The sequence below is a fragment of the Diachasma alloeum genome, unplaced genomic scaffold (genome assembly GCF_001412515.2).
Source record: "Diachasma alloeum isolate Michigan unplaced genomic scaffold, Dall2.0 Dall_scaffold_00316, whole genome shotgun sequence".
NCBI lineage: Eukaryota > Metazoa > Arthropoda > Insecta > Hymenoptera > Braconidae > Diachasma > Diachasma alloeum.
Genome location: NW_021680455.1, coordinates 70972 through 97409, shown reverse-complemented (window position 1 = coordinate 97409; position 26438 = coordinate 70972). Strand labels below are relative to the sequence as shown.

General features: G+C 36.1%; 1 protein-coding gene across 1 annotated transcript in view; it reads left to right on the top strand.

Annotated features, from left to right (window-relative positions):
- The window catches only part of LOC107040083 (potassium voltage-gated channel protein Shaker), a 28744-nt gene extending 15264 nt beyond the window's left edge, over nt 1-13480 (top strand). Inside the window, exons 4-10 of the mRNA XM_015260019.1 lie at nt 4124-4247; nt 5862-6127; nt 6472-7115; nt 8234-8363; nt 10285-10475; nt 10953-11111; nt 11930-13480. Of these exons, the coding sequence (XP_015115505.1) occupies nt 4124-4247; nt 5862-6127; nt 6472-7115; nt 8234-8363; nt 10285-10475; nt 10953-11104 (1507 nt within the window). The 3' untranslated portion in view covers nt 11105-11111; nt 11930-13480. The remainder of the gene's footprint in view (nt 1-4123; nt 4248-5861; nt 6128-6471; nt 7116-8233; nt 8364-10284; nt 10476-10952; nt 11112-11929) is intronic.
- The last annotated feature ends 12958 nt before the right edge of the window (nt 13481-26438 follow it).

The following is a 26438-nucleotide window of genomic DNA, read 5'->3' as shown; positions in this document are numbered from 1 at the left end:
ATTAAATAATCAAAAAACCTCTAACATAATTTTTAAAATTTTTAGTACAGTTCAAGATGCAAAATCCCCCCAAAAATCCCCACCCCAGATATTCAACACAATGAAACAATCATAATTCATGACTCATTTACTATTTTCGTCGACTTGATCGAAATCACGTGAACTTTAAAAACATCTAAAAAAGCACCTGACATTTGTAGGGAATCCATCGATTCTCGCATCCGATGGGGATGACTTCTTTAAATAGGAAATTCATCTTCATTAACTATTGTATAGCCTAGGAATTACATTAGATTGATCGCAGTGGGCATTGCTATTGGCATTAATGTACGAGTCCGTCTGGAATGCTTTCAACTGTATCAAAACAGAATGGATAAGTCTTGTTCTCCAGGGGCGAGAGGGAGAGGGATCCCAAGGTGTATTTGCACTAGTTCCAGTTCACAATTCTAACCACCATCCGCAGTTACTGGCTTATCGATCGTGAGGAACCAGAGCCACATCGCCTTGTTGGTTTCGTCAAACAGTCACTCTCTCTCACACCCTTAACAGAATGAGGCCAAACGACCCAAATTTTACAGACTGCCGCGAAACATTTTCAGTTTTCTTTGGATTATTTTTCACCTTTTATTCTTTTGGAGGATTTTTTCAAGCTGAAATAGCTTAATTGCGTGACTCTGAGGGCGTCGATGCACTGTTGGAAAGCTAGGCTCGAAATTACAGGGAAGAAAAATTGTAATTCTAATTGTAAATCGAAACAAATTACTAAATCTTATGAACTTTATATGCACTTTGTTATTGACTTAAGAGATGCAATAATTTTTTTATTTCATACAAAAAATGTCTCATATAATTTTATAAATAATTGGAATGGGAAAAGACCTGAATATTTGAACAATTATAATGAAAATCAACGGGTCACTTTTAAGTCCCGAATAATGTGGTTCATGATATGATTTCAAATTCAAAGAATGTTCTCATTAATTTCATTGTTATTTGGCACTTGCCCCTAAGAGTGTTTGGGGATAAAGCCATTTGGAATAGAAGAAGAACTTCATTGTTTTCAATATTCTTTTCTTTTATTTATTTTTTTCAAATCATATCAAGAAATAAATAATATTCCTTCCCTACAAGTTTTCAATACTCGAAAATGTTTTTAAATTAATGACCATATTCGTCGTATAACAATAGTACTACGTTGTCCAAGAATCTGACAATGCTGACGAATTTAGTGACAAAGAATTCACGATAGTGAAAATGGATCAAAAGCTGAGTTTTCCCATTCATATCATCCAGCGTACTGGAATTTCTGTGACATCACTCGAGGATCCTCCGATTTTTCAACGAATATCTGGGACTGGGTATCGTCGACTCGACGTATCGACAGCGACACGACAGCTTCAATTTCCTCTCAGATTTTTTTCCCCGAGTCTTCTCAACCCAACTTGATGGAAACACGGTGCAGACGCACTGAGTTGAGTTCGAAAATATTTTTAAAAAAATGAGGAAAACCCTCTCAACTCTATTTTTACTGAATTCAATTCACCAGTTTCATGTTCTCATAGTGTTTCGCATGAAGAGGAAAAACAGTTTTTCATGCATTTGTTTTTTCGTCGACTGCACAGGGAAGCAATTCATAAATTAATCTAGGGAAAAAATAACGACCTTGCAGGAGGAAAGTTTTGATGGCCGAGGCATTGACGCACTTTGAGTCACGTAGTGATACAGGTTTCCCATTAGACCACGAGTTGATGTTATTTTTGCGTTTCATCGGGGATATTTTAAGACTCCACCAAATGGCAATACCCCGCATGTCAGGTGCGTTGGAAAAATAGGAAGAATTGAGTGCCTGGTTCAATTCCCTCTCGCCCCTTCCTCTAGAAGAGACAAATTGATGAGGATTTGAAAAATTCATAAATCATGTCGAGAAACGACTTATTTTAAGGCGTCCTCAACGGCTTGAATGGCGTCGCCCTTGAAAATGTGCAACCTGGCGAGTTAATTCAAAGCAGATTCTGCGACTCAATTCACAGATTTTGTGACTCGATTCAAGTCAAATTGATACTTGATTCAAGTCGGGAAAATGTAGAGAAAGAAAAAGTAGTTCTTCTTTCGTTTACTTGTATCACTAGAACTCGGATTTTTTAAATCAAGTATCTTCCAGACTTGAATCAATTATCAATTCGACTCGGAGCAAGTATTTCGACTTGAATGAAGTCGTTATATACTAGTTAAAATGAGTAGATTTTCCGGGTTGCGAAAATACTTGACCCTTATGAAAGAGTCGTCTTTCGTTTACTTGTATCACTAGAACTTGAATTTTTTAAATCAAGTATCTTCCAAACTTGAATCAAGTGTTAATTCGACTCGGTTCAAGAATTTCGACTTGAATAAAGTCGGTATGTACTACCTAAAACGAGTAGATTGTCTGGGCATAATGAGCCCATTTGTTTCTTGTTGAATCAAGTAAGCGACGACTTGAAACTTTTCTTCTTCAAATAATTCAATTTTTTATTCACTGCTAGTCCTAAATCTGAATTAATTCAATTATACTCACTTTACTGGAAGCAATGGAATTTCAGATTCTATGACTTGATTCAAGTCGAATTGATACTTGATTCAAGTTGCGAAAATACTTGACCCTTATGAAACAGTAGTTTTTCTTTCGTTTACTTGTATCACTAGAACTTGGATTTTTTAAATCAAGTATCTACTTGATTTAGGAGTATTCGACTTGATACCTTTCTGGTTCAAATAATTCAATTTTCGATTCACACCAAGTCAAAAATCGGGATTGAGTCAGTTGTTATCATCGTATTTAGTTAATGGCATCCGTACCATATTTACTCGAATCGAAACTACTTCAATCGTAATTTTCCTTTTGTGGAGATAAATCATCTCTCCCTCACTATCACCTAAATTCACCCGATGAATTGACAATGCAGATGGGAAATACGATAAGTTCATCATAAAGTACTGAAAACATCGTGTACTAGTCATCCATTAGGCTTGGTACGGTGCATTTCAAAAGCTGTTACCACGAGGCCCTTTACCGGAAGTGGGTCACCGTGACTGCATCGTGTAAAAGTTTAACGCGTCTGGGGGCCGAATGTCGTAGTTGAACGTCATCCATTCAATGAGCTACAGCAGCACGTCATGCTATCTTTTACGGTTGCCGGGCACAAATATTCACCAAAAAATTCTCTGTAATGATGCCACAGGGATGGAATAAAAATACCTCATTTTTGGTCGAACTCCATTCACTGGACGGTTGTGAGGAATACTGCGAGGAATTTCATCAGAATATTTCAAGAATAGCTTTTTCGCCGAGCAACGATATTGCGAGAGGCTATCAATCGAATAATTTGGCGTATGAAGTAGCCCAAGTAATTGTTCTCTCAGACTCGTAGAATATTATCCCTGAAATTTCCATATATGTATTATCGACAAGACAGTTGATTTCTAGAAAATTCAATGACATTCCCACTTTCAGATCTATACGAGAATTAAAATTATAAGAAATTATAAAAATTGCAACAATTCAGACAACTGTTGTTCTGCATTCTCAACGTCTCGAACATTCGATCAAATGGAATGTTTAATTTGCACTGTGAGGTCATGAATTATCTAAGGCTCAGTCTTGAATTTTCGTGATGAATGATTTCATTTTAAATTGCATCATTATGCGAATTGTTATTAATTTTGTCTTTTACCAAAATTGTAAAAGGCTATTACTCGAATAATTCGTCGTATGAAGTAGCCAAAGTAATTGTTCTCTCAGACTCGTAGAATATTATCCCTGAAATTTCCATATATGTATTATTTATAAGACAGTTGATTTCTAGAAAATTCAATGACATTCAAACTTTCAGATCTACATGAGGATTAAAATGATAAAAATTTATAAAAATTGTAAAAATTCAGCCAACTATTGTTCTGAATTCTCAACGCACCAAACAATCGAATAAACGAAATGTTGAACTGTGAATTGAACTGTCTAAGCTCAATCTTCTTAAATTTTCATGATAAATAATTTAATCTTAAATTGCCTTCAAATCAACAACATTGAAGGAATTTCTAATGTTTCATTATGTGGATTGTCATTAATTTCGTCTTTTAATTGCAGATCGCTGCCGAAACTCACTGGCCCAGACGAGGAAGGGCCAAACCCTCACACCCAATACACAGGCGTCTCACAGTTCGAGCCAATACCACACGATCATGACTTCTGTGAAAGGGTCGTCATCAACGTGAGTATTCTACCCATTTCTAATCGCTATTGTAAGGAGCGTAAAATTTCGTGGAGAGTACAGCAGTAATTTTCGAAAAAGGCTTACACAATTCGAAGTTCAGCTTGAGATTCAAGTAGGAATAACCTAGCTGAGACTACTTGGATGAAATTGATCTGTAGAATTGCGTCTTTGAAAAATGACTTCCATTGCTGAAATGAAAATTTAGAAAAAATTCTTGCTTTCAGGGTACATCTGCAATATGCGATCTCTGCATGAATGTTGGAGACCCTTTAAAAGTTTATCTACTTCCCGCTGCAACACATATTTCCATTCGCATATTTTTTCCACGCGGAAACTGACGATAAACACTCACATCCCCTCAACTCAATCCACCGATAAATTCTCGCAACAATCTGTATATTTGTCCTTCCAAAACTAATTTTTTTCTCTTATTCTCACCGGTTAACTTCCGAGGCTGATGCATTTTGGCACAGTCGCCAATTGGGCATCGCGTGACGGATTTCGCTGGTGGAAAGAAACTTCAGCAGTACGCCCACCCTCCCGCGAGAGCCCAAAAGTATTATTGGATGAAAAAAATGAATGCAAAAAAAGCGGAATTCAAAATACTGCAGAACGGAAAATCGTAAAAACTGTCAAAAATGATAATCCCAAAAAGGAATGAAATTCAGTGGCTCTGAAACAACTACCGTCCCCAGAATTCATGCATAAATAACAAAAACCAGCGGGATCGTCTCCCTTCTCAATCTGGGTCGTGATTTCCATGCTCCCATTGTAAAGCTAATCGTGAAAGCTCACGCAAAATCTATTCTGCCTTTACCACCAAGAGTTGTGTGTACAAAATTGTCCCTAATTGTCCTCAAGATATATCTCACCCCAGTGTATTCACGTTTTGCGAGCCTAATTTCACGGCAACAATCTTCCGTCTTTCTGAATGTCATTTGTGGATATGAGACAATGTTGTTCATTGAAAATGATGTTACATTTCACAATAAATTTCCGTAATTTTACTAGCTTGTAACATCGCATCTCACACTTGAGCTCACAAAAATTTGGCAGCACAAAAATTAACGCAGACCCTCGTAGAAGAAAAACTTTCCGTCTTTCTGAATGACATTTGTGGATATGAGACAATGTTGTTCATTAAAAATGATGTTACATTTTACAATAAATTTCCGTGATTCCACTATCTTGCTACATCGCATCTCACACTTGAGTTCACAAAAATTTGGCAGCACAAAAATTAACGCAGACACTCGTAGAAGAAAAGAAATTGTGGCTTTACAGTCCAAATAAGATTCTGCGAGAATGTCAGAAAGAAGTGAAGTGACCTAGCCACATAATTTGGCATTTGCCCAAGTTCATCTTGGAATATCTGAAGGAATATAGTATCAAGGTCGTATATTGTGTGCAAAGGGGGATTATCCGTTCTCAACCGGTGACATGACCGCATTGCGCCAATTATTGTAGACACTTTGTCTCTGGAAACCTGATAAAAACTAATCAATCCATTTGGCTATTTATATCCCTCGATGAACGTTTCAATGTTGTTGAAATAATGTGTTTTGTTACTTGAAATTGTTACACCGTTGAATGAATGTTCGGTGATTTCAGGTGAGCGGGTTACGGTTTGAGACACAGCTGCGTACGCTGAACCAGTTTCCGGACACGCTGCTTGGCGATCCGGCAAGACGGATACGTTACTTTGATCCGTTACGCAACGAATACTTCTTCGATAGGAATCGGCCCTCATTCGATGCAATTCTGTATTACTATCAGAGTGGTGGACGTCTGCGACGACCAGTTAATGTTCCCCTCGATGTATTCTCCGAAGAGATCAAGTTTTACGAGCTGGGCGAATTGGCAACCAACAAATTCAGGTGAATTATGTCACATTTGCATATTTCATGCGCAACTATCGCAACTTTCTACTTGGAGGCAGCCAAGCGCTCAATTTTGAGAAAATGTTTGTTATGCTTTACAAGCAAGTTGCTAAGATTCAACAAATAATTCTCTCCATGCACCCAAAGTTGAATAATACCTCCCAAAGATGGGAAACGAGATGGAGATGTTTGCTCCAAATTTGATTGAAAATACTTTGTTTTCCTCCCAGTTTCCGAACTTGGGGAAAGTTTGGTTCCAGTCACGTGGAAGTGGGATAAAGTTTACCCAAAAGTAGGTACGATCATCAGGATTAATGGTTATTTGATGTTTGGTGTTGCAGGGAGGACGAGGGATTTATCAAAGAGGAGGAGAAGCCACTGCCGTCGCACGAGCTTCAGCGAAAAGTTTGGTTACTATTTGAGTATCCGGAGAGCTCACAAGGGGCAAGAGTCGTTGCTATTATCTCCGTATTCGTGATCCTATTATCAATCGTAATATTCTGTCTCGAAACACTACCCGAGTTTAAGCATTATAAAATATTCAACACTACGACTAACGGCACAAAAATTGAAGAGGACGAAGTGCCGGATATTACGGATCCGTTCTTCCTAATAGAGACTATTTGTATCATCTGGTTCACGTTTGAGTTATCGGTGCGCTTCCTCGCCTGCCCAAATAAACTTAATTTCTTCCGTGACCTTATGAATGTCATCGACATCATCGCGATCATTCCTTATTTCATCACACTTGGCACGGTTATTGCCGGAAAGGAGCATGAGATGAATTTGCCAAAGGCACCAGTCAGTCCACAGGACAAAAGCACCAATCAGGCAATGTCCCTTGCGATACTTAGGGTCATAAGGCTTGTGAGGGTATTTCGAATATTTAAGTTGTCGAGGCACAGTAAAGGCCTTCAGATACTTGGTCGAACGCTGAAGGCCTCCATGCGTGAGCTCGGTCTCCTCATCTTTTTCCTCTTCATCGGTAAGTTCATCGGAAAATTAATAAATTATTCAAACATTACTGCAATCGTTATCAAACGGAAGTCATCATCTGGACATATCTATCTTAATTAATGGAAATGGGCCACGGAATTTAGTTTTGAAACGTCTGTACTCTACGTATTACTCTGGCAGACTAAATACCGCTCACAGAGACCAAAAGAATATCGTCAACTAGCGGCAAAGAACTTGTCGTTCTTTCTCCTTATGGAGTTATTGTTTATGTTTATATCAACTCTCTGGCACTCTACGCATTGTTAAAACTTTTTGAAAATTTTTATCGAATTTAATTACCACTGAAATTACAAGAAATTTCGTCATTGAAAATTCAGAATTTCGTGGAAGAATCTAAGAGAACTGTAAATTTCAATTCCATTTTTCCCGGAAATGAATAGAAAACCAGAAAATTCCGGTAAATATATTTTTTAATTTTCAGGCCAGTGACACTGAATGCGGTTGGGGGGGGGGAATCATGAAATTTCAGATTTCACTGAAAATTCAATGTAATTTGACACTGAATATTCATATTAGATTGGAAATTCAAATAAATTAAGGGATTCTTGTTCTTATGCTGCTTAAAATTATGGAATTTTACTGAATTTTCAGAGAAACCCAAAATTTCATGATTTTTTTCCCCCTGAATCGCATTTAGTGTCATTGTCCTGAAAATTAGTAGTCAACTGCCCATGAAATTTCATTTTTTTTCGAACAGTGTAACTCGCCTCAACTGAACTAATCTGTAAAACTTCTAGCTGATGACTTTCGCATTTGTAAAAAAGAAGAAATTCATGACTTTACTTTTAGCAATTGATGATCTGATGATGAGTTGGGTGAGAGTGTCAACGAAAAGGAATGATTGGAAGATGATGAGAATGAGTATGGAGATATCTGGTAGTAGTTACAAGCTCGTGTTTCAGGGGTGATCCTGTTCAGCTCAGTTGTATACTTCGCCGAGGCTGGAACAACAGACAGCTTCTTCAAATCAATACCGGATGCATTTTGGTGGGCGGTGGTCACAATGACAACCGTTGGCTACGGCGACATGAGGTATATAATTGTTAATATTACATCTGAAACGCGTTTTTTTTCGTTCTATTGCAGGTGTGGTGCTATTCTCCTCGGCAGTATACTTCGCGGAGGCCGGCTCCGAGAATTCGTTCTTCAAGTCCATTCCGGACGCGTTCTGGTGGGCCGTTGTCACGATGACTACCGTGGGCTATGGTGACATGACGTATGATGTACTCACTTTCATTAACATTTTAGTTTATTGCCACAGTATGCTCCTGTTTTCTTTTGGATCTTTGAGTTTCTTGGTTTACATTCAGTTTTATCGTTTAAAGTTTCATTTGGAGTTTTAACTGTTAATTTAATTTGAAAGTTTCACTAAATGGTTTGTTGATCAAGTAACTGATTGCCATTTATCCGCATTTCCCCCGAAAGATTGTTTTCTTAAACTCGTTTATTCTGTTAGTTTTGATTATTTTGATTCATTGGGTTGGTTATATTTACACTCATTGTTTTGATTTATTTGTTTTAATTATTGTGAAATAAAAAGTGATTCACGACTGTTTTTGAGGACTTTTGTTTACATTTTCTGATACACGGTGCCATATACAATAGAGTGATTATTGAATATTTGAGTCGCATTTATTTTCTCAGCGGAGAGCATTAGTACATTTTGCTTAGATAGAGGATTTATTTGAAGCATTTGTTATACACAGTTTGTGATTTGAAGGCATTTGATCCGCACCGGAATGCACTGTACGTTAGCACAAATTTTTTGACGTGAAATAGTATTGAATATTTGTACGCAATTCTTGGGAATAATTTTATTCGGGGAAAATTCTTTGTTACAGTTCCATGAATTGAATTCAATTGTAATACGTAGAAATTCGGGAGGTTTTGTTTGTATATCAAAGTGCCTCGTGAAACTGGGCATATTCCAGTGCCTGGAAGTGGACGGTATAAGTACGTCATTGATCCAGACTATCCGGGTATTATTATTTACGTTATTTTGTTTCGTTTCCGTGAATCAGAATGAAGTAATCAATTTGATTATTCTTTTTTTTTAATTCTTTACTTTCAGTTGAGTTTTTAACCCGTGATTTTAATGTAAAATGGAGTACGTCCGACGTCATTGTTACGAGCATTAAATTTGAGTGGACCCAGAACTTGATGAATATATTATAATAACGATAATAAATAAGGGAACAATGTGGAGAGAGGTTATCGTGATAAATATTGAAAAGTTTGAGGAAAACGTGCACTTCTTAATTGGATTGTTAACAATTTTGTCCGAATTAAGGGAGAGTCACGATCGTCCACTCGAGCTCTCTCGCATCCCAACAAAGAATTTTTCCAAAGTGTCAAGGTTTTTTTCATTCACCATCATCATTCCCCGAATTTTAATGCATGCACCTCAAGCCCAACTTGCAATTTGCGAAGAATGTCGAGGGAATGAGAGGCATGATGCTGAATTATGATTCGCTGTTTCACATTGCTCGGAGTCTGATGTAGATTTCCGCGATAATCTTCAAAGATAAAAATCTATTATGAAAAAAAAGCAGATTAATTAACCGCAATTTCGCCCACGCCCCCGTTGAAAATTCATATCATCAGTGAACCAATTTGTTTTACCTGAATTTTTCATCTCCTTCATTATGATTCAAATGAATTCCCCCAGTAGTTGGTTTTCTTTTAATTATTTTCTTTATTTTTCTGTTTGTGTATGTCCTACAATTGAGATAGCAAGATTCACTGAATCAGATTCACTCATGGATCCCATTATAATTATGCATTTGTGTGAACTACCAGTTGTACGATTAGTCGAACTAGTGAAGCTAATGATTGAGAAATTAATGGCCAAAGCTTTGAGAAAAAATTTGTAAGCTCGAGATAATGTAGAGCCCTTTGAGAATCGGTCGAGACACGTGAATTATTTTCATTGTGAAGAGAATAATTTACTAGATGAGCCTCTCGCAAGTAAAGCCACACTCGACACGGCACACCAAATAGACACCACACCTCGCACATAGCTCGTTTTTACAAGAATGAAGAAATGTTGCATTGAAATGAAGTAAGAGATACCGAAGTGTGCAATGTCTGGTCTCATTTGTAATTTTTCTTTCTCTTTTTTTTCAACAATGTTAAAGGCCTGTCGGTGTCTGGGGGAAAATCGTTGGATCACTTTGCGCGATTGCTGGTGTGCTGACGATTGCCTTGCCAGTGCCAGTTATCGTCTCAAATTTCAATTACTTCTATCACCGTGAGACTGACCAGGAAGAGATGCAGTCACAGAACTTCAATCATGTGACCAGCTGTCCGTATCTCCCTGGCACAATAGGTAATTATCAGGGTGCAGTGGTAGTTGAAAACAAATTACTCCTTCTTGAGCCATTCTGCGGTCCTCGAATGCAATTTAACGATGGAAAATCTTATAAAGTTCGTATTGAAGATCAAAATGATTGAAATGCTCTCAAAAGACGAGACAATTTTTCATGTTTCCAAATTAACGGAAAAAATGCTCTTATTCTTATTCTAATGTTCATACGTGTTAAAGTAACTCGAGGGTAAAAGAAGTGTCACATGGTCAAGGTCCAATCAGCCGTTGTAAATCCCTTTACTCAGGAAGCCTCAAGACGTTTGATTTGACACCCGCAAATCCCATAAATTGTTCCCACCGTGTTTTTTTTTCTCTCCATCCACTTATCTCAAGGCAATTGAGGAATAAGAGAGACAGTACATAATGCTGAAGTGTGTTAACAGGTCTTTAGATTTGGTTTATTGAATAATTTCATTGAAGCAGAATTGTTTCGCATAGGTCAACACAAAAAGAGCTCGATGTCGGAGTCGTCGTCAATAATTGAGCTTGAGGATGGTATTTTGTTAACCCAGCAGGATGTTGCTAAAAAGCCAAACTGCAATAATCCCCGTTACAATAACAACATTGCAAGCATTGAGACTGACGTCTGACTACTAGGTAATATTTTTCAAACTTTTTGGAGAATATTACGCACGAAAAAATTTTATAGAAAAACCTATTGAATTCGTTAGAAAATTCGATTGAATTTCTATCACACTTTCTATTAGCTTTTGGCTGATTCTATTGACATGTTCAATAAAAAACATACAATAGATAAAGTCAACAGAATTCGATTTTTCTATATAACTTATTCTTTTCATATATTTTCTATAGAATTTGCTCCACTCAAATTTTCCAAGTTTTTTTCATTCTATTTCTCTTTTCTTCTCATTAAGACAATCAAACGAAAAAACTTGAGCGAAAATTTGAGCCGAGGAAATTCTATAGAAAATATCTCAATAGAATAAGTTATATAGAAAAATCGAATTCTGTTGACTTTTTCTATTGTATGTTTTTTATTGAACATGTCAATAGAATCAGCCAAAAACTAATGGAAAGTGTGATAGAAATTCAATCGAATTTTCTAACGAATTCGATAGATTTTTCTATTAAATTTTTTCGTCCGTGATGATAGTGCACACAGAAAAATCTAAACGTAAACACCGTTTAGCCGAGTGTAATTGACAGTTTACTAAACGTAATTTATGCTCAACGCCAATATGATGTCTGGTGGATTTTTTTCAACTTCAAGCGTAAAAGACGACTTCTGAACCGTAATATATGTTTAGGTTTTTCTGTCTGAATATTTTATGAAAGATTTACTGCGTATGAAAAAAATTGAATCAAAACTCCATCGCTTTCGAAAAAATGTAATGATTTGTCTACACCAAACGATCACAATCCTAATCATTATTATATGCATTCCAATCAAACAGTGAAGGAGACGGTGGCAGTGTGGCGGCCATTGAAGAAACACATAATGAAGAGCATCAGCTCCCTCCGGTACCTGACATAAGGTTCGTCCCAATGGCACTGCGAGAGTGACTACGACGATAAAGATAATAAGAACCAGAACCACACGTCCAGCATTAACAAACACACAAATGATCACATAAACATAGCCAGTTTGTGTTACAACAAAACGTCGTGGTACAATCTTCAGCCTTCGAATGCAGCTCGATGTTATCTTGCATTTGCCGGAAGCAATTCGTAGACGCCATTTTGCACGCCGAATTGTGCATAATCGAGAGACATTGAGGGACCGATAAACGATGATTAACATACTTTTGGTACCAAAAATGCAATCAATTCAACGTAGGGAACGAAACTAAAGAACAAATGAGGAATAATCCGTGTGGATACACATTGTTATACAGTGTGCAACAAGCATGCCAATTGCTGTTTTCTCGCCCCACCACCACCGACTCCAGTGTTCAAAATATCTAATCTCCGTTAGCGCCGTAAAAAAACAAATTTCCCATGGACGAATTAAAGAGTTCAGGACTGAGAGAAGTGCGAGGAGAAAATGAGGAGAAGACGATGGATGAAGTAATGAGGAAATGACGTGTAAAGAAGCCACGATGAGAAGAGTGAGGGAAATCTAGAGGAATTATTTAATAATAAGGTCAATAAAAGAGTGGAAAAGAGGGGGAAACAGGGGGCAGGTGGGAGCCCCGGCGGGCCGCGAGGATCATACAAGATAATACTCATTATTATAATTAATAATTAATGAAAAAAAAACAAACAAAACGATTATATAAGGACGAAATAAAAAATGTTTTACGAAACGATATTAAACAAAACCAAAAAGACTACAGACGCAAGGAAGGCGGCGCCTTGCAGCGGTGAAGAAGAAAGAAATATATAAAATTATAAGAATACTAAAGAAGATTAAAATTAAATGAAAAAATTTTTTTATCGGTCGTTTTTACGAGAAAAAAATATAGACGCTTCGGCGCGTCTTAAATGTCGCATTAAGTCCTGCATATATATAAATATACGTGAAAAAGGGTATATTCATATATATATCTATGTATAATTTATTGGATGTGCGTGTATGTATGTTTTGTTCAATTTAAAAGAAAGAATAATCCAGATGATACTGAGGTGGGGTACATGCGCGCACAACCATGGACAGTGGGGCCGCGGCTCGAGGATGGTACCGTGGTAATACATATAAGAATTTATTAAAAAATGGAAATAGGAAGTTGACGAAAAAAAATCACAAATCGATGTAAAAATACTTAAAAAAACATGTGAAGAGGTCTTGTCGTTACATTTATTTTGTCATTTTTTTTTTTTCATCGAGAGCACCCGAACTCATTCCCGCGGGCGTCGCCGTACGTTGCACCAAGGGTGGAAGCTTTAAACAAAATATCTTCGAGTTATCTGATTACGTGACGATTGGTTCGTGGGAGCAGGAAGAGCACTCCGTAGGACTAAAGTACAAGGGTGAAAACGTCGGGTTAGGAGCGATGATACTGACGTGAGATAGGCGTGCAGGTTACACGAATCGTTTTGAAAAAACAAAGTGGAAAATGTCGTATGATGTGTACGTGACTGTGCACTGTGTCCCATCCTCTATTCCGTATGTCCCGGTGTTCCCTTGCGCGCGTTCCAGTTTCAGGTTTTCGAGCCTATGTGACACTCGAGGACGTCACATAGGGGTGACGGCAACTATTACTTTTGAAATGCTGAATTTTTTCGCGTTGTCAGGAAACTTTTCAACCTTTTTTTGTCTTATTGTTTTTTTACATAGCTTCGACTCGGTTGAGTATATCGCGGTGATGATCGAGACTTGAAAATGGCTAGATCTCGTCATTCTACCCGACCGGGATTTGAACTCGACTTTACCCACCGCGCCAGGCCGTCGGGCAAACCGTTCAACCTCAATTTGCAAAAAGAAAAATAATAATTACTTTTCATTTGAAGGGAATCATCTTCTTGTTATCTCAAAACGTATTGGGGCTGAAGGGGTCGTCTTCCCTGTCGTTTTAATCGCACCATTCGCAAGATTCAATTTTTCAGCGCTTCACCTTATTCTTGTAAAAGATTCCCGTTTCCGAATTCGAAATTATTCTGAGATCTTGAGAATTGTTCCGGAATAATGCTCCCTCCGTACAGCTTTGTTGGATATTTTTCTTGTCCTCTCGTACCCCCAATTATGAGATACTACTTTGCATCAGTTAGTAAAAGCAATTTGATTCCCAAAATTTGCGAGTGAACGAAAGGAGTAGTGGCCGGAACTGCCGCGCGAGTGATCATAGTTAAATCTTCACTTAATTTTCATTATAAAAACTCATTCTTTTGGGCGAAGAAAGGGTTCAAGTGAGAGCTTGGAATTAAAACGCAAAGCGTAGCCAATCCTTCCTGCCGATTCCATATTGTACCAGCTAGCGTCTACTTTTCAAAAATGATGAAAAACTGTAATTACTCTACTTAGCCGTAAAAATGATATTTCACCGTCTGTGTAAACAAACGTATTGTACAGTATGCTTTTTTTTCTTCCAGCGAATCTGGTGACTGCCTATCCTACTTCTCATAGTTATTTAATTGAAGAAAAAAAGTGGTTAGACACGAAGATTCTTGAGGCCCGGCTTTTACGGGATATTCGCCATTGTGAAAGAGAAAAAAATTATCCATCCATATACCGTCACACTGGTTGAGAGGTCTAAAATTTGGAACACGTGTTCATTGTAAAAAAAGCAATTGAGTTTTTCTCACAGTTTCAGAGTTTTGTTATGAATTTATATTTGTCTCCTGCGATGGACAAATTTCGATGAGAAAAAGCTCGTAAATTATTTTATAAACAGGGTGAAAGTGCACTAGCTTAAATTTTTTCCAAATTAGAATAATTATGTTAATTACATGAGAATTTGACCTAAGTGATGGGAGTAAGGAGCGACCACTCGATCATTATTTTAGAAGACCTCTTACCGTCCCACTTGATCTCCCTCAAATTTTTTAACCGAGGAATAAAAACCCGCTCAGCCGCGAGCTAAGAAAAACCATTTTATTGATGAAAAAGTCTGGCAAAAATGTCCCGATCGAATTCCTAGGTTATACGTTGAGACAAGCCCTAGGTGTAAATTTGCATTAATAGCCGTAATGGTTAGGCTAGAATAATAGAAACAATTCTTGGGAATAAATTACTATTAAGAATGAGACTACATGATCATTACGACGCGAAGTTGACATTATATCATTACGGTTAAATATCATTAGGGTGCAAAATTTCATGACTTGTTTTATTTAATTTACTGTTGTTGATGAATTACGTTTCAATCGGAACGATTACATAATAGAGAATTGATAACGGGGCTAGATAAATTGGAGTTTGCGCCAAAATTATTCTACTTTTCGGTGAATAGGAGCAATTGAAATGTCGACGACACAGAGGGAAAATATCGTTGGAGCCGTGATGAGAATTCAGATCTGTCAGACGGAACAAGAAAGTCGTACACACCATACACACATTACATCAACATACGAACCGTTGTTCTATTAAAAATTATCCATCAAATTTTAAACGAAAATTCAATTCCTTATAAATTTTTCACTCTCAAAGAAATCGTCATTTCCCATCGCCTAAGCATAGGAGTAAATTTTATCAAAACCATTCAATTTTAATAGTAAAGAGAGAGATAAAAAATTAAATAAATAATGACTTTAGAGATTATGAGAGAGAGAGCAATAATTACACGATTTACGTTACCATGCTTTTAATACAAGTGATGAAAAATATTTGAATTTCTCGCCTTGCTGATTTAGTGGAAAGTACGATGCGTCAAGAAACAGACTAGCTTATTTAATGATGAAAAAAATTGATGAACCCAACTATTCTATAACAATGATAAAATTTACTACTGCTACTATACTATTATACTACTGCGAAACTTATTAATATTAACTATTACCATCTAACGAGGTGATAACTATGGTAAAATCAATACATACCAAACTACTCTGGTAGACAGTGTGGTACTAGAATACGCAAACACGTGAAGAATAGTCGAGTAATTAAATAGTCGTGTAATTACATGAAATATTAAAACCATTTTGTGACGATTGAAGCGAGAGCAATGAAAAATTTTCATTCTAATAACGAAGGTACGACAATAGGGAAATTCTCTTAATTTTCGCCCCGCAATTCTAATCTTTCATTGTTTATCCTGCATTTATACGGTTCATTCATAATTTGTAAAGAGTAATTCATAATAGAACGGTTCATTGTATGATTTTTCGATGAGTGAAATTCTCAGTGTAAATTGAATATGAAAGAAACGCCAAAATGTGTTTAATTTTTCGACGAGAAAATGCCCGCGAATCCATTGGACTTCCATTATTTATTCGCTCGACTGCTAGACAACACGCGATAACACGCAATATTTCAATTTCACGCAATTTGTTTATTTCGAGATTAATGATTAATACACAATTTAATATGACACATGGAAATCGCTGAAATACGCCGAAAAGTTAAATGTCAATGTGGGGTAACGTTTTGGGGGAATAATTGCCTCACTGAGCTGTGAACCAGGTGATGTTAGCAATTATTATGGAAATGTCATCTCCTGAACTCTCGAATTTGAATTGAATTCCTCAAATTTATACTAAATAATTCATTTGTTAAATGATTCGAGTTTCGATACTCTTTAAATGCTCTGAAATTTCCGGCAAGAGTTCTGGAATTTTCTGACAAGTGACATTTCCACTGAAGTTTCAAGGAATTTTGTCATTGAAAATTCATAATTTCAGGGAACTGTAAATTTCAGTTTAATTATTTCGAGGAAATTCATGAAAATCCAAGAAAATTCCTCCAAAAATTCGAATAATTTTAAAGGAATTTCCTGAAAATTTAAGGGAATTTGACAGTAAATATCAATTCTCACTTAGAAATCCTACTCCATATCATTTGATATGTCCGTTTCTCTGAAAATTCATGGAAAGTTCTAGTGAGTACAAGAAAGGTCCAGAAAGGTACAGAAGCCTCTGGAAAGTTCGCGAAACGTCTGGAAAACTACAATTTTCCGATGCAGAATGTTCCAGAAGAGTCTGGAATATTCGTGAAATCTTTAGGAATTTTCGCGATTAATTCAGAAGTTAACGCTTCGGAAAATAATAGGTTTTAGAAAGTTATAGGACAAATTTTTACAGTAATTTTGCGTAAAGTTACCGTAAAAATTTATAAAAATTTCTCGATTGATTTGAGAGTTTACGACAATATTTCAGAATATCCTAGACTTTTCTAGTATTTATCGCCTAAATGTACCTACATGAAAAAAATTGGCCACTAAACGCACTAGTTCATGTAAATTGTAAAATTTCCGTCTTCCTGCCGCTAAAAATGGGACTTCACATGAATATTCAGAGAAACCCGAAATTCCATTGACTTCCTCCCCTTAAATCAAATTCAATACTTTTTCCGGAAAATTCAGTCAATTTTTTTAAACAGTGTAAAATCCGGATTCAGTTGGTCCAGAGCTCAGTGAATTAAACTCATGGCATTGTGATCCTGAGTGAAAAAATGGTACTGCACCCTGAGAAAAATGAATCGCTGTATCGTGAATAAATGAATCCAGTAGGCATTCCGAGACGTAAAATGACGAATTAATTTTGCTAAAAAAAATGCTGAGAAGATCCTATTAGAGAAATCAATTATCGAGAGAAATAAATTTAACCGAAATAATAAATTAAATTCGTTGCTGACGCGTAGCATAAACAAGAGGAAAAATGCACTGAAGAGTAGAGTTTAATCAGGCTGGCATAGAGTCTAACGAGAAATTAATAAAAATTGATTAAAAACGAGAAAAAAACACTAGTGCCGGTGCCGTTGCACATCCCTTATTGCACTGAGAGAAAAATATGATTCTTCTGACTATATTCCATCAGCATCGAATTATAGTAAAAAAATCCTCAACAATTTTTCATGGGTTACGGTAACTATGGCCGGAGAAGTAATTACTACAATGGAATGTAGTCATTGCAACTATTTTATAGTTCTACTCGCGATAGATTTGTCATGGTTACTTTTGAGCTTTGGTTAGTTTAACTGCATTTTAATTTGCAAAAATTACGCTTGTGAAGTTACTATAATTTTATGTGCCACATACAAAAAAAATCGTATCGTTCACCAAACTGCCTCAACTATTTTCTTATTGTAAATCGAACTTCAAATTTTTCTCTCAGTGTGGCAACAAAACTTTCCTCTCCGTATGATTTCCCACAACCAGAAAAAAATTTGACCCACCTGAACCTTCATTTCTCCTCATCAACAAGCATATCAGCAAAAAGCTTTTAGCAGCAATATCACTGAATTTTTGTAAACAATTCCATAGGAAGCATGTCCAAGACATATGAAATAATTGTATCCGAATTCATCGCGTGAATTTGCAATAGGGAATGTTCGAATGGCACCTCACGAGACACGAGGGGTGTGTGACAACGTGTGCGACCGCTCGTGGATCGAGCTGACCGCTTTCAAGTGATATATTTAGATATTAAATGAATAAAAAAAACGATTCAGAACTAAAAACCAAAAAATATTGAATTTAATGTAACCATTAACCAAAAAAAAGAATTAACGTTTGTTATTATTGAAGTTTTCAATAATTTGAGCCACATTGAATGATAAGTATTACTTATAAATAATAAGTAAATTTAAACAAATATCTAGAACATATAGATATACTATATATATATCTGTATGATGGTAATGTACATATAAATATGTATATAGTATAAAACGACGTCGAGGGGTGGAGATGATGAACGTTAAATATCCGCTCACACTAAATGATGAAGGGGAAAATTAATTATTAATTAATAATGACAAATGAAAATCATTCATTACCAGAGTAAATGGAAGGAAAATACTATTGTTACCATGTACATGAATGAATTTGACTACGATTAAGCTACTCAGTAGGCTTAGAAAACCAAAAATGATGAAGATGAATAGTATGAAAAAAAATAAAAGAAAATTTGTATAAGGGCTGCACGTGGTGTGGACTCTCGCGCTACTCTAGCCAATCGGAATCCGTTTCATTAATTATTAATTAATTCATCGAGAAAAAACAAACTTATTTATATAGTGTTGAGCACTGTTTTAAGTGCTTTTCATTTTTTGGCTGTGTGAAGCTTCAAAATAAATAAATGAAAACATAAATGAAAGAAAAAAATCCAAAAAAAATTATCAATTATTATTGGCTTTGCATAAAATCCATTCTCAAAATTTCTCCGAAAAATAAGGCAAAATGAAGATAAATGAAACAAAACGTTGTGTTTTAGGTAACGGTATTAGAACAAAAGTATTTTAAAACTAAAGGAATCAATAAATTACCAGAAAATCTTCGTAGTGAAGTGATCGAGAACGAGAAATTAAAAAATTTCGATGATAAAAATAACGTAAATAAAAATTTTAACAAAACGAATATCAGCGCTGTAATTTCTTCAATATGTTATAATTATTCCGCATCTCCGTTTGTACGCATTTTAGAAGAAAAATATTTAATAAAAAAAAAGTGAAAAACGCAAGAGAATAACTTCAGATCTACTATGTAACTCTGACATAACGGTACTAGCTCAGATAAACATCCTGCCGAGTTGCCCCGGGTTATGCTAAACGCCACCTGGCCCGTATACATTATTTTAAACAAAATGATGAAAAAAAAAATAAACCACCATTGAATAATTAAAATAAAATGAAATGAAGAATTACATTAAGCATCACGCTCATCATTATAGTAAATGGGATACGATAATTAATACATAGCTCTATTTTTTCGCCCGACGAAATAATAATAATCTATATGTAAAAAGGCTAATTTTTTAAGAACATCAAGCTAAAACTGAATTTTCATCTCTGGCAGCAATGAATGCTTTGTAAATACCTGGTTATTATTATAAACTATTTTAAAGGGTAGAAACGGTGGAAATATTCATGAAACAAAATGGCACCAGAACGAAGCTACCGAATTACGAAGGATTTCATCACGAGAAAATGAATAAAAAAACCACAAAGTAAAAAAAAAATAAAGAAACAAAAAAGTCGGCCGATCGAATTTTAATATTCCGTGAATTTTGAAGTAAAATTTTATGATAATGAATATTGATAATTGTAATTCCCACGACCGAGCCACGATGAGAAAATTGAATAAATTAACGGGAGAAAAATGAATCAATTTTAAGCATCGTTTGCGGAATAAATTTGGGTATTCAGTGCCTTGCAGGGAGTCATTGCAATTTAACCTTAATTAGTCTCACTTGGGTCTTCCATCGACTTGTCTGTCGATTCCATAAGCAAGTCACTGTTCTCCCTTGTTTATAATTCCGCAGTCATGCCCAAGGTCTTCGCTTCCTTTCATTAAAAAAAAACGTAAACAATTAAAAATAAAGTCTCTTCAGTACCACGTGAGAAAGGAGAATTTGCACATTTTCATTTTCAAACGCATAGTCATATTTTCTATTTGCGATGATAGAAGAGGAGGTGAGAGGGTTCTTTTGATGGAAGCGAATGCCAATAGGACGATGGCTCGTCGTGAGGCCAGCCCGGGCTCCCTTATAAGAAAATTACCCAAAAATCTATTTAAAAATGCGAAAAAAATGGACGATTATGTGATAAGTGTCTTAAAAATTTGGGTTCACTGCTAATTAACCAAATCTACTCATCTTATTTTTACTATTTTTTCAATACTCGAATAAATTACTGAAAATATTTACTTGAACCGGGTACCAAGGCACTCAGGGCAACGATATTATTACGCAATTGATTTATCCAATAATCTAGCATTAAATTATGTTGAAAAACGTCGAGGAAAAATGATGGAACGATGAAACACAGAGGAAACAACCAAAACTACCAAAATTCAATGCATATTTTCAAGTGCAGAAATAGAACTTACTGTATAATAAATGTATCCCTATTCAGGTGATACATATAAACTACATAAAAAAAATACCTATATAAATTCATAAGGTACTTGTTTTCCCATTCATGAGTACCTCGTGCGTGGGGATGTCCTGTCAGTATTAAAAAGAAAATCCACATATTAAAAAAAAGTATGGAATCAATATAGGAGTAAATATCGTAAAAGAATGATAAAAAATACTTCGGAACGTAGTTTGTATCTATAAGATTGCAATTATCGTACGAACCCATCCTCGAATGACCCAAGAGTGCGAAAAAATAATAAGAAAGAGACGAATAATAATTTCCAACAATTCTTTCGACTACCTAATTACCTAGAACATTCATTCCGCTTTGATTTTTTTTTTTATTCAAGGCGCAAAGTCGCTGTAAATAGATTTAAATAAACAATAAATGAAGCTGTTGGGACATACCCGCGTGTTAGAGTTAATGTATATAGAATGAATAAAGAAGGCAAACCAAGAATTTAAAAATAAAAAAAATTATTGTAGTAAATGGGAGCCCGTTTGACGTTGAAAGTAACCAATGAGAGCGAGAAAGTGAGTGTGTGGAGCGAGAGCGAGAGAGAGAAAGAGAGTTGAACGAATGATCAAGAGATTCTGCTTAAAACTGAATTTAATGAAGCAGTATCGAGCATTTCCAATAATACCAACACCAATAAATACTCCTAAAGAAGAAAATTAAACGTAAAAAATTGACTAAATGTTATTCAAAGAGAAGAGAAAACATTGCATACATAGTGAGCATGTATTATCATTATCAACTAAACACCCGTAAAGTGAAAAAAAAAAATTCGGAAAACAAAAACACTACTCTCTATGACTAATTGAGATATCAGTTTAAAAAGAGGAAATCATTACTACTTATTAATTACTAATTAGCAAGATACCTTAAGGGTCAGTCATAATGGTAAACCATATAGTCTATTTGTTAATGTTTCAGATATTTTATTAAATGTTGATATAATGTATTGACGACATTCCTTGTTTGTGGCAAATCTCCCTCGCATTAAAAAGAGAACATAGAAGAATCTTTACCCCCCAAAAAAAATGCTCCACCTGTCTAAGCTGATAATCGTAAACGAGGAGAAACTGTATTAATTGATCGGTCAATAAATTCATTAATCGTACCCCTAAAAAATCAATAAAAGATATTTAACAAAATCTAATGCCTTCGTACAATCGAAGCTGGCAATCTGCGCCGTGTTTGCGCCAAAAGATAAATTTAAATTCGTAAAAAAAGAAATATTAAAACTGATTTTATTATGAAAAATACATCGCCGTTACGCTTGTCAACGACTATTATCGGAGAAGAAACAACAAATTTATATTAATTTAATATGAGTAATCATAAATCGTGAAATTTGACTGACCGAGCGACCACCCAACGACGTTTCAACGTCATGAAAAGAATTTATATAATTCTAGGGTTAAACAATTTTTATTGTAAAACACGAAATGAAAAATATTTATACTGTGCGAATACACGATATGCTGTGCGAATTTAACGAAAGCTATTGTTCTTATTTTTCCTTTCTCAATTTATTATCTCAATTACTCCCCCTTTTTTTAGTGTCAAATTTTTCCGTATGTTTGTACCTACCGATCATGTGGAAAATCTAAGTAAGTGGCTCGTACAGGTTGCAATGTTTTTATCCATAAAGAGGATGTAATTTCTAAAAATTGAGGTTTATCATTCAGGGTCAATTTAACATGGGGCGTCGCAATTCGTAATCTCATACTATACGAGGACAATATATGTAATAACATAACTGTACCAGCGCGAGCAATATCGGGAAAAAAACATGAGGATTGAGTTGAAGAGAAATTAACGTCAAGAATTTTTCAACCTGTCAACATTGCACAAAACCAATGCAGCAATTGTATCGTGTGAAAGTCTTACCCCCCCCCCCCTGTTCAGTGTCGCCCGAACCAAAGTATTAATTCAATTTAATAAAATTTTCAAATGGAATATACAAGAGATGACGTGAAAATAGGAGTTGACATGCGCTTAAACAAATAATCATTATAAAATAGACGTTCTTCTGCAATCACCAACGGAAAACAATTAATTTAAACGATAAAGAAATGAAAAAAATAAAATAAACGTAAATGTGAAGAAAAATATAACTGTCGCGAGAGCATCGACGATTTGTAATATTTTATAAATAAAATTGGCATATCAATTTTTAAACGAAGAATTTCACTCTGAAAAAAATAATGAAAAGAAAATAACAAAGGAAAAAATAAAGGATATGAAATGAATAAATTGTCATTCTCATAAAACGCTCTGCTGGTTTGGAGCTGTAGTCATATCGTTAGAGCATAAGTCTGTATGTGACGATGTTAATTATTGTAAGATAAACAAGAAAAAAATTAATAAGTAGGAGCGTATCAAACTATTTGTCTGGTATTACTGGGCATGCTTCAATAGATTTTTTATAAACAAGGTTCGTTCGACAAGATGAAAAAACCAAAAAAAAGTGAAGAAAATTTCTTTCTCATAATTTTTTCAGATAAGAAAATAAAACATTTGTTTGCAACGAATTTTAAAACTCGATGAAAAACCAAAAGAAAAGAACAAATGAAGGATGTGAAATGAGAGAAAAAAATAACAATCGCACCTCGACGAATCTTATCCTAATTTATCACCTATGCAAAAAAGAAGATTTAAAAAAAAACAAAAAATAATAATAACGTGTTTTGGGCCCTTCCGTCCAATTCGCCATGTACCACTGTCATTATTTATTTAATTTTGCAACTTACGTACAATAAAATTGTTATTGCTGAAATAATTACATTGTAATCACCTGAAACCACATTTCAACCTCTCACAATAATTCCAAAAATATGACAAAATTGAAAAATTATTTTCTTGCAACATTGGACAGCTGATCACGAATTCTCGAAAAATCCTCGACCAATGTTTTCAGAGTACTCGGTGGCAGTTCCATGCTGATCGTCCTTCGCCTCGCATCCGCGGCATCGTCAACCGAGGGCTCCTCGATCTAAACAAAAACCCAAGAAATAAAAGCCTAAACATTCCGACTAAAACCCCCTTTCAATGAAATAAAACTCAAATTCGGAGGCATATCACACTGTTAGAAATTTCTTGAAATTTCAGTCACAGCGTCATTTGAATTTTCGATGTTGTGGGGTTGAATTCAATTTCAAATGAAAGCTCTCACTAAATTTCTCATTCATCTTGAAAATTCACGAAAATCAAGTTTTTCATGTAAAAAAATAATTGACTTTTCAATGAAAGCTTGAATTTCCAAACTCATCGTGAAAATTGAACATCACATACAATTCAATTGTCAATAGATTGAGATTTCAAAAAAGTTGTTGCTTGAATTTTCAAAATTTTCAAGGTTTTTCAGTGCGTATGGACCTGAAAATTGAGAATTCCTTCAATATTCAAGAAATTAACTGCACGGAGAGAAATGTTCAGTAAAAAATACGAAATTCACAATTCGCTCACCGATTACGGAATCGACTTAGAAAATTTCAGTGACGATATCGTAATTTTTCACATGAGATTCAGGTAAAAATTACAGAACGCTCTGGAAAAATTCCGTGATTTTAGGTAAAAATTACGTGACAGCCCCGTAAAATTTTCCACAACCACATTGCGCTCCGGAATTACGGAAAAGATGCGTAATTTTTATTGAATATTTTTCTCCGTGGAGGGAATCTCAATTTCATAACTCCACGTCATATACTCCAATTTCTATCGGTCTTAAACCTACCGCTTCCGCTTTTTTATGTCTATTTCTCTAGATTCTTCATATAGAAACAAATAGTACATTAGAGTACAAGGGCACAAATTTCGTTTTCGACGAATGTAAAGTTTACAGGGCGAGCCGAAGGCGAGGTCTGTATTCACATTCGTTGAAATAGTTATTTTCATCACAAGGTCCACAAAGTATTTTCTGCCGAATGTGGCTTTGTAGGCCGAGCCGAAGGCGAGGCCTATAATCACATTCGTCAGAAAATACTTTTGGACCGTGTGATGAATGCAATTTTTCGTCAGAAGGCCCGTAAACCGCGATCAAACCGAGCGAAGCGAGCGAAGCGCAGCGTGCGATAAACTCGACTTATTGCACGACGTGCCATAAATTCATGTATAGGATCTTATCAATCAGAATTCGTACAAAAAATGTTCGAATAGAAACACCCGAATATCATATACTAAAAACCTATAGAATTCATATAGAACCATTCCATCACATACACTGATAGAAGGATTTAGAACCTGTTAACGAGGCTTCCTACCTATTACCACGATACGTTAACAGTTAACGAATCGTGGTAATAGTCAAGAAGTCCTGTCAACACAGAAAATGTCTGCACAATTTTTCGTGCGTGTGCACTCCCACCATAAATTACCCTTTCGCCCCTCTCCTGATCAGGTGCCATCTCCTCCCCCTTCTCCAGTCTCAATTATTTTCTTCCAGTTTCGTCCCGCCATTCGCGGTGCCAGCGTCTCGCAACATTATCCCAAAAATATCCCCGAGAAAAACCCACATTAATTTTCCCTCAATCCAAAGACTTGATCAATTAATCGGAATTGAATAAAATGGCAATAAAATGGCAAAAGACCTCCGAAAGCTGAGAAAATGGAGGCAAGTAATTCCAAAGAAATTGCCAGTGTCCGCGCGGCGCGCCGTCGTCTCCGAAATCCTCCGCTGCTCCCTTCACCGTCCCGGCCGGCACCGTATCACAACCCATACGCGACAGAAAGAGTTAACACATCGAACACAGTAACCCACCAGTGCCGTCGCGATACCCACACATCACAGGGAAACCGCACAGACACAAAAACCACGGAGAGCGCCATTGAAGTATTGTCAGATCGGTTAGTAGTACGCCTGGAACGTTGCCCGGCAATAGACAAGATGGAAGTTAACGCACGTGAAATTGAACGTGACAAACAAGAGTTCACAGACGCTATTAATCACTGTATCGATTTACTGCGTGCCAATAATTACATAACGGACATTAACAGTGATGTGATAACACGTAGAGCAGCAGTGATTGGACAGGAGATGTATGAGTGCCTAAAAAAAATTCGCGACAGATCGAGAACAGTCGCTAAGCCCGCGAGTATTGACAAGAGTGAGCGTTTACAAATTATTGATATACACGGGCGCGATCACATTGTGAGAAATCACGTTGTTAATCCGGTTAATCAGATACATTATATCAAGGAGGAGCCACCGGAGATCATCGAGACTGAGGAGACTGAGTCGTACGAGGACGAGGGTGAGAAGAAGATAACAGTGAGAGATGTCAAAACACTCGAGGACTCCGATGACTTTGACCTTAAGAGGCCGGAGTCCGACGAGGACGATGCGGTTCCGGATCACCAGATTCATCGTGTGCGCTTTGGGAGGGGGAGAAAACGCAGAAGACCTTACGCGAGGATTCCCATCGAAGAGAAGATAAGGGTTGTCAATTTGGCGCGGTCCAATCCAAATTGGACACTTGCTTGGCTGAAAGAGCGCTCTGGATCCG